Below are 15,050 nucleotides of genomic sequence, written 5' to 3'. Positions count from 1 at the left end.
ATATAGTAGTACCTACGCGACAGGTCGAGATAGAAATCGGGGTGGGGACGTCCCGCACACCCGCACATCCCCCGCGTTAACCCGGTGCGGGATAGAACGGGTGTGCGGGGCGTTTCTCCCACCTTATACCCCGATTGCTATCTCAACTTGTCGCATACTATAGGTACCTACATGGGACCCATGAGCTTTCGAAGTAACAAAGATAGTATCAGTTAATGAATCTTTTAAAGTAAGGTAGTAAAACATGGTAATGGTATCACTAAAGTTTAGGAGATAGTAGCGCAGTTCAATTTTGACTCGCCAGACAGACATAACACAAAAGTGCTGCATTAATTTAATACGAGAAGAAAGAAACTCGGGGACAATAAGCTAAATGCGATCGATTCTTTAATCATGTTGTCATTGTATTGAAGACCAACTTAGATACTCTATGTTGTGTCGGTAAGCTGAGATAGCGCAGCTTTCTTGTTAAGGTCTGGGCATACACAAAGCGTAACGACAGTAGATAACGGCGGCATAGAACGCGGGTACGATTTGTAATACAAGGAACTTTGTCTTTATGCATTCCATTGCTTATCATAATATTATTGTATTGTAATTTGCTTGCTTTGTCGACGTGAAGGTGACCTCGTTCAAAGCACTGTCAATGCTTTTATTTAGATTCGGATTGAGTATGCTGCGTAGGTCCCACTGCCCCCCACAGCGTCACCGGGTGGGGTAGCGAGCGTGAAGCTTCGCTTGGGGATGAGTCCAAGGGCTTGAAGAAATAATTGGAGAGATCGGGGGGCATTGAACGGGCTAATCTTCTGAACGACTGAACCTATTTCGACGGGACTTTCACAGATAAGTAGTAGATTAACCAAGGAGTAACATAGGCTACTATTTTAACCGACTTTCAAAAAGGAGTTGTTGTGTTTTTGTACCTATGTACACAGAAATCTCCGAGATTTCTGAACTGATTTGCGTATCATTTTATTTAATCGATAGGCAAACTTTAAAAGAAGAGTGAGATAAGCTACTTTTATTCCGAAAAATCAAAGAGTGCCCACGGGATTTTTAACAACCTAAATCTACGCGGACGAAGTCGCGGGCATCAGCTGATACATAATATTTTCCAATTTTTACTGCAGAGCGCGAATCGCGCTTTCTGTGTGTAATAAGCCTTAGCTGTTTTGTACGATTGTGGCAGACAAGAAGGCGCCCTGACACCAGACGAATGCTCACATAAAAGATAAGCTTAGTCGTCCAACAGAATACACCGTGATGCATTAAGACCTCAAGTTCAATGCTAATGATACAACTGTTTGCTTGAATGATCTAAACAGCTGTTATTTTACAAAACGTCATAACTTTTTTATTCCATTACAAACTTGTAATGCCCTTGATTGGTGGTGAGTGATGATGCAGCCTTAGATGGAAGCGGGCTAACTTGGAAGGGGTATGACAATTTTTATTAAACCAATCGTACCGGAACGCTAAATCACTATACGTTACGGCTTTGATGGTAACTAGCCTACGGCCGTGGCTGCCCTTTAGAAAAAGTTACGTAATTTAAATGGATTAATTAATGGATTATTAGGTAATCAATTTAATGCATAGCTAACGCATTTTATAGGTAGAATAACGGAGATTTATTATTTATGACTGAGATAGCTATAGCATTTTGATAATGACTATTTAACGATCGCTCAGATGAATAGCCTTTTTGGTAATCTAGAGTCGTAAAATCTGTATTCTACGAGCATGTCAGGTATGTACCTACTGACATTTCATCTGAAGTTGAGGTCTTCGTTATGAAAATGGTGAATAGGGTTACATGATACATCACAATCCTTTCTGATTTCTGGATGATAAGAAACGCTGAAGTTATACAACGCGCTGTGAAGTAGAGAGCTAATTTTTAGGGTTGTAGAGGATTTCTCTTCTTCTTCCTCAAACTGCGGAAGTTTTTCAGACCCTCATAATAAACCCTTTCATTTAATATGTCACACGGTTTTTTTTTTTTTAATTGGTCCCCTAAGTGACCCCTGCAATAAAAATTCATTTATTTAGGCTACACGCCCAAGTTTGGATCACAGAAATTCAAATGTGTACCCAACCTAACTGGCTCAGTAGATTCGTATCGGAACAAATCGTCTATCTGTGGCAAACGGACAGAGGGACGGCACTCTAAAAAGTGTCATACACACTACTTCAGGGTGTCTAGGTACATCTAAATATATAAAAGGAAAAGTTGACTGACTGATCTATCAACGCACAGCTCAAACTACTAGACGGTTCGGGCTGAAATTTGGCATGCAGATAACTTTTATGACGTAGATATCCATTAACCAAGGATTTCTGAAAATTCAACCACCAAGGGGGTAAATAGGGGTTTGAGATTTGTGTAGTCCACGCGGACAAAGTCGCGGGCATAAGCTAGTTAAATACTAAGTTATTACAGTTGAAAAGAAGGAGGTTTAGTGAAACATGGTTCAAAGCTACTACAGATACGTACGAGGCAGGGTGGGCTCGCACCTCAAGTAAGCTCGTACTATTAAAGGCATATTGGATACTGATCCAACGTCTATAAAACCCCTGCAAGCAAATAATAAATGTCTTGCTATTTTACGTAGTACAAAATCTAAATTACAGCGTCGCAAAATCCAGATCCTAAAACAAGGCCACAGCTAAAGGAACTCACGTTATAACTTAGGCTTACATGAGTTAAATAGACCAGGAGGACCAAACTTCATACATCAGACGCTGAAAGCTGCCCCGTAGTAACAATTAGAGCGGTTACGCACTCATCCGATCGGAATCCGTGAAATATGGATATAAAAAACTTGGACCGAATTCGGATATTGCTTACGCACTCTGAATCCGAGGTACCTAATGCAAAAGCGTTCGTACAAACAGTACCTACCTACTACGACTACTCCGGTCCGGATTTCTTCCTGAATTGATGACTCGGATGACGGAAGTCGGATGTAATGCGTAAGCTACCATACAATTAATAGTGCTATGACTACTTCGGAACGTATTTTCAAGGATATTGCTTACGCACTCTAAATCCGAGGTACCTAATGCAAAAGTTTTCGTACAAACAGTACTACGTCTACTCCGGTCCGACTTTCTTCCGTTGAAGACTCGGATGACAGAGAAATCGGATGACAGAAGTCGGATGTAGTGCGTAAACTACCGTACAAATGGTTCTAACTTCTATGACTACTTCGGAACATATTTTCACGGATTTGGATCGAATGTAGTGCGTAACCGCTCTTACAACAACAATGAGAAAGCCAGCAACAATGACTTTTTATGTTTAACATACAGTGGCAGGTAAAAACCTTGGGGCTTGGACGACAGTGCAATGGAGATGTGTCTGCGGAGAATGATAATCGCGAGAAACGAAAGGCTGACGACGAATAAACGTATCGAAAGTATACTTCCCTCTTAGTGCCTCATAGCATGTCATCAAATACATCAATGGTTAAAAACCGGCTAAGTGCGAGTCGGACTCGCGCAAGAAGGGTTCCGTGGTATTACCTATAAAAACGGCAAAAAAATTTTGTTGTATGGGAGCCCCTAAAATATTTGTTTTATTCTGTTTCTAGTATTGGTCATTATAGCAGCAACAGAAATACATCATCTGGGAAAATTTTAACTGTCTAAGTATCACGGTTCATGTGATATACAGCCTGGTGACAGACGGCCGGACAGCGGAGTCTTAAGAAATAGGGATCCCGTTTTACCCGTTAGGTACGAAACCCTAAAAATCATCCTCTTGATAAGTTCGAACTCAGAGTTATGTTTGTTGAGGCCAAAAAAGAGCCTCAATAGCTCAACCGGTAAAGGAGTGGGCTGAAAACCGAAAGGTTGACGGTTCAAACCCCGCCCGTTGCACTATTGTCGTACCTACTCTTAGCACAAGCCTGACGCTTAGTTGGAGAGGAAAGGGGAATATTAGTCATTTAACATGGCTAATATTCTTTATTTAAAAAAAAAATAGTAGACCCTTTAACTCCTGTTAGGCCGCGGATACACCTGCAAGTTTTAATTTACGATGTAATCGCGGCCCGAGGGCTTGAGGCCGCGAATTTTACTCACGTAAGTAGCTTACCTACGTAATTGATTGACAACATAATATTGACAGCAAATTTACTATGGTAAATGTACTTCTAAGAGTGTTTACATTAGTAAATATATCGTAAGTTAATCATGTAAGTAACTTACGTGACTAAAACTTACAGGTTTATCCGCGGCCTTACATTAACATTAATTTACGTTACGTTACAAAACGTTATTTTTTAATTAAATTAATTAAGAGTTGCGTTACATAATCACTATTCACTACACATATTATAAATGCGAAAGTGTGTTTGTTTGTTGGTTTATTGGTTTGTCCTTCAATCACGTCGTAACCGAGCAATGGATCGACTTCATTATTTGCATGGGTAGGTATATTTGAAGACCTACAGAGTGACATAGACTACTTTTTATCGCAGAAAATCAAGAGTTCCCACGGAATTTTTAAAAACCTAATTCACGCGAACGCGGGCACCAGCTAGTGATGTTAATATTATTGACAGAGTAAAAATAGGGTCAGCTCCAATTTACACAATGACCAAAAACGTATGCCCCCTTTGTATAGCTGTTGCATTTAGTTACCTACAACTCCACCAAGTTCGGGACATCACAGGCTCTAAGAAGAATACGGCAGCTCTCCGCCTACATGTAAATGTAATAAGTTATGACTCCGAAGTAGAGGCGGTCCCCGTTTTATAAACTTTGGATACCTACCGTCGCCGGCCTTGTTGAACTACGGTAAGGCTTTTAGGTCACGAATAAAATAGTCGAGAGCTAAGCGGAATGACGGGCCGTTTTTTTATACTTAAAATTTTATTTTCTACTAGAATATTCCTGATATAATATTATCTGAAGATAAAGTTTCATGATTCCTCAATCAATCAGCCTATTTGCGTCCACAGCTGGACATAAGCCTTCCCTAGAGCGCGCCACCACACACGGCCCTCCGCCTCCCTCATCCATCCACTTTTTGCAGTTCTTGCGGTCTAGCGGGTTGGTGGTCGTCCCACACTACGCTTGCTGGTAGGTACGCGGTCTCCACTCCTGAACAGCGGCCTTCGGTTCTGCGACAGACATGGCCTGCCCACTGCCACTTCAACTTGCTAATTCGTTGAGTCATGTCAGTTACTTTGGATCTCCTCCGGATTCCTTGCTTACGGATTTTGTCCCTAAAGAGACACCCAACAGCCCGCTCCATAGCACTCTAAACGACTTTGAACTTGTGGACAAGGCAAAATGTCAGTGTCCAGTTTCAGCACCGTACGTCATCACAGGTAGACCGTAGGAACCACTCTTTAAAGACCTTCCTCTTTAGGCTTTGGGGCATCAACGATTTGATTCCAAAATTCATAATAAGCAATACAGAAATCATGGTAAGACTGAGTAACTTGACGATATCCATATCAATAGTAAAGTACACGGCCGAATGTAATGTACATCGATCTTTAGAAGTAGATAGCAGATTTTTACAGCACTCTCTGTCGTTGGGACCTACAAAACGACATATAGGTATGCGAGACAGAGACAACGCTCTACAAAACCGAAATGTCTTTCAAAAGGCCGATGAACATTACTTTCGGGTGCGTACTGTACTTGTTTGTAGGGACCTAGTTATTGAAATAAGAAGCTGTGAAACGGATTCAAAGACGGGTTTATTCGCACATAAGGGTTCCTTTTTTACCGTTTTGGTACGGAACCCTAAATATGACAGTTTGAATAATAAAACAAAATGCAGCGGAAGCTGATTGGAGTGTGGCAACAAATTGAGGGCGAGCCAATTCGTTTCAGTCCAATTGGCTGGATATCGTTTATATGCCCCGATGTAGGGTCACCTTTCGATGTATCTACCTACATCATTTGAAAAGATAACAATCAGTATTATTGTAAATGCGAAAGTGTGTTTGTTTGTCGGTTTGTTGGTTTATTAGTTTGTTAGTTTATCTTTTAATCACACCGCAACCCACACCGACGAAGTCGCGGGCATCATCTAGTTACAAATAGTACTAGGTACTAGGTATATACTTAACCTACTTCAAGATATAGTTATCTTACTTTGAAAATTGAAAATACTAATTATTATACTACTACTACTACTATTAATTTTTTTGTCTGATGTAACCACAAATTCACGGTTTTCAGATTTTTCCCCTTATGTCTGCTATAAGACCTGCCAAATTTCATGATTCTAGGTCAACGGGAAGTACCCTGTAGGTTTCTTGACAGACAGATAGACAACAAAGTTATCCTATAAGGGTTCCATTTTTCCTTTCGAGGTACGGAACCCTTAAAACCTTTAAAGTAGGCTAGCACCAGACCGCGTCGACGGAAAGTCATCCATGCAATGGGCAGATCAAATAAAATCATATTATGTTTGCATGAGTGCACCAGGCTGCAACCTGCAAGGCAAAGATGGCGAGTGCTCCATCCCGTCTGCTCCAAAATTTAATTTAAGCCACAATATAAACAGAGGGACGAAGTTAAACATATTGTGTATCTGTGTGTATATCTGTAGCTCGTAGCGCTCTAACGGATGGGCCGATTTGAATGCGGAATCTTTTATTCGAAAGACTTTAAGACTTTTAAATTTATTTATCACACAGACCACTTTTATTCGAAAGACTAAGACTTTTAAGTTTATTTATCACACAGACCACCTATAGACGTCTAATTCTCTAATAGCCGGACACCCCCAATCACTAAGCTTAGGCAGTTGCTTAGCATAAAAGTCGGCCCGCACCAGTTCGGTACCCTCATTCCGCACAATGGCCTGATCACGTGACTCTACCAATTACAACAAAGCATTCTCCCCTGTCCCCCGCCAACATTTTACGATTTTATTTTCATGCAAAACCTTGTATATGCGTACTCTTGAGGTCGAATTCTCTGTGATTTATCAGCTGTTTTCTCAGCTGTTGTAGGGATCTCATCAGTCATCCCGTTGATATTTATATTAGGTAAGTACATGCAATTAAAAAGTTTAAAAAGATCTTCTACGTTTGAATTAATTATGCATTTACAATGTAAAAAATAACGGAAAAGGTAAAATGATAAGCACCGGAAATTGATTGGATCAATATACCAAGTGCGACTGCGAGCCAATTTGTGTGAATGTCAATCCCAATCCGATATTCGTTTTCCTGCATTGATATATTGTACTTTACGAACATTTCCTGTTCCCGGTGGAGGGTAAACACTTTGATACGGCACTTCATCGGAATATCACGTGTCACGCAAATTGTATTTTGTATCATTAGTACTGACAGTATTACTTAGTAAAGTACGATGAAAAAACCGGGGATAGCATAGTACAGTACGCAGCTGAAAGTAATGTACATTGGCCTTTAGATTACATTTCGACTTTGTAGAGCGTTGTCTCTGTCACTCGTACCTATATGTCATTTTGTCGGTCCTAACGACAGGGACAACGCTTTACAAATCTGCTATCTCCTTCTAAAGGTCGATGTACATTACTTTCGGCCGCATACTGTAGTTAAGACGCCTCCTATTCGGGATGTCTGGGGTTCGATGAACCTCTAACTTTCAGAGTTATTTTTGTTTTAAGCAACAAAATATGACTCGCTTTAACGGTGAAGGAAATCCGCATGGCCGAGAGTTCTCCATATTGTTCTCAAAAGTGTGAATTCTGTCAAGCCGCAATTGGCCAGCGTGGTAGACTATGGCCTAAATCCTTAGGAAGCCCTCGCGCACCAGTGGGCCAGCGATGGGTTGATGATGATGGAAGTTTCATGTAGCCTTTGTGTAAAGAGAAGTGTTAAGCTTTATATGAGCTTAATATCACCTAAGCATCGATCTATAGACTTATCTTAGATTTTATAAGATTTCATTAGGAGAAACTTTGTTCTTATTTCTTGGGTTTGCATTAGCACTACAATCAAAAGGTATTTTTAGTCCAAATCCGTAATGTCAAAGAGTTGGATTGCCATGAAGTTTTAATAGTGATGAAGCCTATGTTCGTAGCATAGACGTATTTTCAGATTGATAAAACGCTACGAGCCACCAATAAACAGTCTTAAAAAAAATAGACCGGGAAACAAAAAAACCAGTCAAACTTAGGGTGAGATCTATAGAGCGTACTCTGACTTTGCTTAGACTTAAGACAGAGTTAACGAAACGAAACAGAGCTATGTCTCTCACATAAATCGGTCTCGTTTTAACTCAATCTTATGTTTGAGCAAAGTCAAAGTGCGCTCTATAGATCTCAGCCTTAGAACTACCGTAACTTGCTCTCTGTAATTTTGTTAACAATAAAGTTGTTTAAAATAAATAAATAAATACGGTACCGGGGTTAACGGGGTGAACTTAAAAATGCAACGAAAGTGGTTCAATGTCGAATACACATTGACATTTTAAGTGTCAGGATAATAAAAATGCAGACTTCAAATTCATTGCCACAAAATGCAACTGAATTGGATTGGAGTACGACAAATCGCTGGCGAGCCAATTCGTTTCAGTCCAATTGACTGGATATCGTTTATGTTACTGATGTAGGGTAACCAATACATCGTAACACACATTAAACGAAATCATCATCTAAACAACTTGTGATGTATGTCACAAATGACAATCATCATCCATATTGTAAATGCAAGAGTGTGTTTGTTTGTTGGTTTGTACTTTAATCACGTAGCAACGGATCGACGTGATTTTTTACGTAAGTATAGTTTAAGGTCTGCGGGGTGATTCGCTAACTCCGTGTTCAACGATTAATTATAGCCACCGAGCTCAAGTGACATTTATTTATAATCCATTAAAATTTCAACGAAAAATCATTTTATTATCACTCAGTGAAGCAGCGATGTAGAACCAACCTATGTCAAATGAGCTCGGTGTCTATCATTTATCGTTGATCACTGAGTTACCGAATCGGCACGCTGGAGAGTGACATGGGCTACTTTTTATCCCGGAAAATCAAAGAGGTCTCACGGGATTTTTAAAAACTTAAATCCACTTGGACGATGCCGCGGGCATCAGCTAAATCTACAAAAAACATCAGTATACATTGATGCTATTTCGCTTTATACTCGCTATACCTACGGTTTTCGTATTTTTTCATCTGCATTCAATTTTTACATTCTTCGGTCTGGAGACATTAATTGGATAGGGTGCAGAGTGCAGACTCATAGTGAATAAATGTACCTACATAAAAAAGAAAGATTTTATTCCGTACTCATCTCAAACTAAGGGTGTAGCTTGTGATAAGAAAGTACGACAACAAGAAACAAAATTTTAGAGGCCGAAAGGTAAAAAATATTTTTTTAATAAATTAACTTATACATTCGGTATGATACGAGATATTTATTGGGTGCAGAGTGCAGACTCTTCTGTGCTCTTAGTGACTAATTAAATGTACCTACATAACAAAGAAACATTTTATTGCATACTCATCTCAAACTAAGCACGAAACTTAGTTATGACTAGCTTATGCCCACGACTTCGTCCGCGTGGACTAACCAATTTTGAACCCCTATTTTACCCCCTTAGGGGTTGAATTTTCGAAAATCTTTTCTTAGCGGATGCCTACGTCTTAATAGCTAAGTGCATGCCAGATTTCAGCGCGACCCGTCCAGTAGTTTGAGCTGTGCGTTCAGTCAGTCAATCAGTCAAATTTTCCTTTAATATATTTAGATAAAATCCCACTATTTATATATCTTTCGATCTCTAAAATGTTAATACATTCTAGAGATCGAAAGATATACTTAAATATTTTTTCAACAAATTCCAGGACATCCGAAATAGTGTATATCCTGGCTACCCTACTTAGACGCCATATCGTTTATATCCTATATATAGGTATACTGTATAGTGAAGATTGTAATGAATCAAAGCAAGCCATCGATAAAGACTCAGATAGCTTCTGGCTGGGCTGATATAAACTGGCATACATAAGAGCGGGCAGTAAAACTTTTATGAAATATAGCCACTTGCTGATGAGATTCTAAGATCTCACGGAGTTTACAAGTTAGAAGCTATTATACGTAGTCCAGTTATGTAAAGGATTGTGAACTACCCTCGGGTAGAAAACAACACTTGAAAAATTAAATAATAATAATTTATATAGGTAATCACATAATTTTGCCTCGTCTCTTTTGGTCTTCTAAAATGAGCGTAAAAACTGGAAAGAATTTGGCTTAATAGTTCTCAAGCTGAGACAGACCCAATTTTACTCCAACCAGTACAAAAGGCTCTCTTTTACAACGTAACAACGCGGAAACTCGCCCGTAAAGTCCCACGTAGCGAGGAAAACATACTTATCGCAACTTATCGCCAACAAAGATTCGTGTCATAAACACACAATGCATGGTCCTGTATAAGTTTTCCCAACTCTACTAATTCTACGTCTTTAATACGGCATAACGACCTACTCGACCTAACGAAATTACATGTGTACATTTTGCATACAGATCGTTGAATAAAAATAAGACAGAAATAAGTCTATGGTTTCACAGGTCACCACAAGCTTGGCATCTATTGCATAGAGATAACTTAATGCTATGAACATTGTACCTTCAAAGTTATTTTAAACAAAGACCTGAACCTTCCTTCTATTTTAAACAATAGCTTTTGATTGTGGATTCGCCCGCATGCTGTCAATGTCCCTATGTCGCGTAGCGAATATATAACAATAGTTAGATTTTCCATTTATGTCCAGACAAACATTGTAGTTAATTTTGTTTTATATACAAATTTATATATAAATGGCAGGTCTAAATATATTGCTGTCCTTTTCATAATATTCCCTACGCAATAGGATAGCCTGGATTCAGAGTTCAGGCCTGTCAATATAGTTTGAGAAATTGTGTACAAAGAATTAGCGATATTTTCCGACGAAAGACGGAACATTACCATTAGGTTCAAATTAAATCTGGTAACTTTGAAAGTTAGAGTCGCAAACAGAATATGTTTTACTTTAGATTAGTTTAGCGCAGCGAGTCAGTTTGTACTGTCGCGTACTATAGGTACCACACCCACAACACCGATTCTCGGTCCCCACCCCGATAGCCATGTCGACCGGTCGCGTACTATACGTTATAAAATAATGTAATGAATATTAGTGTATATCAGGCGGCCTTATCGCTGAAATATCGAACTCTTTCGGGTAGGCAGAGAATTATTTAAAAGAAAAACTTCTCGGAGCTCCACTTACCCCGGTACTGACTAGAGAGAGCATGATTCGCTCGTTGAGGGCGAGTGTTTCGCCCTGTTTCATCTTGATACGCTTCTTGTCCAGACATTTCATCGCGTACATTTTCCCCGTGTCCGCTTTCCGACATCCGTACACCTTAACAAAAGAATTGAATTTATAAATATAAACATCTCAATGTTTTGTTTTGCCCAAATTATTTAGGTTTAAGTTTTGGTGAGGTAACTATCGAATGCGATCGATAATATAATTAATTATTTAGGGGACTGGATATAGCAAGCACCCCGCACAACAGACGGAAACGTTTAAGTGCGGAAACCAGCCCAGAATGAAGAAGATAGCAAGCACCCCGGTTGCGCGGACGCGATGCCGTGAAAACAAAAATATGTATGAGCTCTATCGAATGGCACGGGTGCGCGGCAGGCGCTTATTGCATTTCACTAAACAGAAGCGCCATATATTTTGTCTTTAGAGTGACCCGTCAGAGCGCCCGGGGCGCTGGCTATATCAAGTTTGTAACACATACGTATCAGAGCGAACCAAAGGTCACCCACTGGGAAAACTTTCTATTGGACACCCTAGGCATCGTTGGATGGGCATAGATCTGAAAGCCCTTTAAAGAGCCGATTGGAGCAAAGCGACGTATGGCAGGCATCAGTGTTAGCTTCTAATATGAGAAGCCAAGATACTTTTTGCGTCTTTGAACCACGACAGCCAGGTATAAATCGGACTCAGGTAAAAAGCGATGTAAGCTGTGCGTGTATAGTGCATACAGCTTACTTCGATATGCTGTATGCACTAAACGTATTGTCTTCTTTAGGCCAAACACTGATTTGAAGATAGCCTAAAATTTAGATATGTGTTATTCGTGATACTTAGTTTACCAGTAACCTTGTACACTGGTTACTGGTGGCTATAGAGCCACAGAATCTTATATTATATTATGTTGCATAAGTTCGACAAACTATAGATAGGCCAGTTTTGTTTAGCACAGTAAAAATCACACAGAACCCTTTACATTATAATATAACGGCATCAGCTAACTGTTAAATGCGGTTTGGTTTAAAAGTGGTATGCGCGAGAATTGATTTCCTTATTTTTATGCAGTGTAAAAGGCGAACATGTTCCGGAATGGAGTGGCCGGAATTCTGTTTCGTGAGAACACGAAACAACTTGAACTAATGTTTTATCTGCAATTAATAGCATTTTAACGTAAATAAAGTCGTTGAATTGTAAAAACGAAAAGCTCCCAAGTGTTTACGTAAATCGGATTATTGTTTATAGTAGAGTCGAGAGTTCAAGACTCAAGAGCGTGTATTTATTTTATATCAATAAAAGCCCCGGCAGTTTTAGTTTTAGCAGGAGCAAGACAATCTCGCTTAGTTACTGACAAGAGTAAACATTATTTAGTAGCGTTGATGTTTGTTCGCGGGGACCAAGGAGGATTCTACATGTAAAGGCCTGGACATAAGGCGTGATGCCAGCAGTACGGTAGAACGTCATTCAGTACAACCATTATTATTTGTAATAGGTATAAAGAACTGTATGAAGCACGTCACACTGAAACACCGACGCACGTGCTACTAGAGTGCACGGGCGTGGCAGAACAACGCGAGCACTACTTGAATTCCTACCGTGGCTCCGGGAAGCCATAGGCAACCTAGGCGGTCTACTTGGCTTCTGGAGCGAGCTTGGATGGTTGGAAGTTGGTGGCAGGTTTTATGTATATTAGCAACCTGAGATATCTGGCTTCGTGCCGCCATGTCATTTCCTGTTTCATGTCTTGTGGAATCAGCTGTTTTATGCGGGGGCGTTTTCTGTCGAAACGTCTGAAGAATATTTGGATGTGGCGACAATGTAGTCTGCCTCTGGGAATTTTTAAATTGGCAAAGTTTAATTGTCCCAGCAACAGTTGCAATAGGGATGACGACTACTAGTCAAATCAGCGACTTTTTATAAAACGTCAAAACACTCGCTTAGTAAGGGACCTTTTATGAAATACATTGGCAGACCCTCTATTTAATCAATTCTAAGAAATTATTTATTTTTGGCATCATCCCAATTCGCGAAATGGTGCGAGTTTTTAGCAGTGACTCTGTAGGGGCACGAACATTAAATTTCATAATCTGCTAACAAATTCCCAGGTATTCTAGGCCTTGTGTGGCTGTTAAAATTAACTTTTGTCAATTGATTTGCCAGCCCAGATGTTCCAAGTGCCTCACGAGTGATTGGTTTTGGTTGACCAGACTTGCGAGCCTGGATGTTACAAGTGCCTCATGGCTTCCGCAGCCTGAAGACAGCCTTTCGGCGGGGAGGGACACTGCACGCACAATACACGGAAACGTTTAAGTGCCGAAGCCTACCCTTATATGATAGAAGTAAGGAAGAAGACGTCACACTATCCAAGGAGATGGCGTGCGATAGTACCATAGTAGCTCCAACACTGTTCTGCAATTTGAACGCCTTCATACAGGTCCTAGTATAATAACTTCTAGAAGCCCCGTTGAAAACGTTGCCACCGCGCGTTCTGTCTTCCCAAGCCTTAAAATGTAAGCTATTTAGAGAACGATCTTGTGTTTCTATAGCACTTCAATACTGGTACGTATTTTGCTGTATAAAGAGTTTTATACTAGACACTTACTAAAGCATTGTTGAGATTCTATCTTGCTTTTTTTTTTGACTAAAATGTCAGTCCAAAATTACTTATCTTGGAAATCTGTTTTGAAATTTTAGTTCCATCATTGAAAAACGTGTTGCATTTGAGCAGTTAAGAAAAGAATTTTTTCTTACTCTCAAAGATTAAAAAGCATAAAGAGGTTAACCCACTTTAGCTACCTTATGTATTTAAAATGACATGTTTAATTTTCACATTTTCCTCATAAGTTTTACTTAACTCTAATCTTAGACACTAACTATAATAAAAATTCATGTTTAAAAACATTTCATACATTTCTAACTGAAATGTATAATATTATACCATCCAATATTGCAACCTTCGCTATTAAATACATAAGTAAAATATTATGGACATAAAAGTGTGTTTGTCTGTCTGCTAGTTTATAACAATTCACCCACATAGCCGATTTTGACTAAAATCAACACTAGACAGGACGCAGACTTGCATCCTGGAGACGGACGTAGGATTTATTCTTGAAAATCAAACACTTTCCATGGGAATTTTAAAAACTATATCCACGCGGAAAAAGTCACGGACATAATCTAGTTTACAATATAGGTATGGTTCGTACGAAATGACTTCTCACGCACCATTTAACTCTATGAGTCATCTGTCATGTCAAAAGGACGGTTCACCTTTAAAATAAAGACTAAAATCGTACTTTTGACATGAAATTTGACACATAAAGTTAAAATGGCGCCTGAGGAGTTAAATTTCACGCGCTATAACTAGCGTTTGCCTGCCACTTTGTCAAAGGGCATTTAAATTTTTAGTCAAACATTTGCTTTCCCGGAGTAACAAAGTATCATTTTTCGTTTTCAGGATACAACCTATAACAACCAAATTTCGCGATTATCGGTTCAGCAATTGAGCCTGAACTGATAACAAACAAACAGACACTTTCTCATACGATGAGTAAGCTAAATTAATCTTAAATTTGCATAAATAGTAATTAAATATTCTATTCGAATCATCCCGTCGTTTATCAGCCACAATAATATGATATCCTGTGTGATAACTGGTAACTGATATCCCAGACACGCGTGACGTAAGTTGTATTAGATACATTTAGTTAACAAATCATTGCTTCCAGTTTTTATGTACTACATACCTATAGTACGCGACAGGTCGAGATGGCAATCG

General features: G+C 39.4%; 2 protein-coding genes across 5 annotated transcripts in view; both read right to left on the bottom strand.

Moving 5' to 3' along the window:
* Window positions 1–7,815, bottom strand: part of LOC117988980 (lysophospholipid acyltransferase 7-like) — a 36,594-nt gene extending 28,779 nt beyond the window's left edge. The window contains exon 1 of the mRNA XM_069503426.1: window positions 7,811–7,815. The gene's annotated coding sequence lies outside the window, so the exon portion shown is untranslated. The remainder of the gene's footprint in view (window positions 1–7,810) is intronic.
* Window positions 1–15,050, bottom strand: part of Gprk1 (G protein-coupled receptor kinase 1) — a 57,067-nt gene that overhangs the window by 21,332 nt on the left and 20,685 nt on the right. For 2 of the 4 annotated variants that reach the window (XM_069503386.1, XM_069503387.1), the window contains exon 8: window positions 11,235–11,368. In XM_069503386.1, coding sequence (XP_069359487.1) covers window positions 11,235–11,368 — 134 coding nt within the window. Of the gene's footprint in view, window positions 1–11,233; window positions 11,369–15,050 lie in introns of all 4 variants that reach the window. The other 2 variants (XM_034976531.2, XM_034976533.2) reach the window with 1 other exon arrangement.

This window comes from Maniola hyperantus, chromosome 15, assembly GCF_902806685.2.
Source record: "Maniola hyperantus chromosome 15, iAphHyp1.2, whole genome shotgun sequence".
In the NCBI taxonomy this organism is placed as follows: Eukaryota; Metazoa; Arthropoda; class Insecta; order Lepidoptera; family Nymphalidae; genus Maniola; species Maniola hyperantus.
Note: the sequence above shows the minus strand (reverse complement) of the source record. Positions and strands in the feature narration are given on the sequence as shown.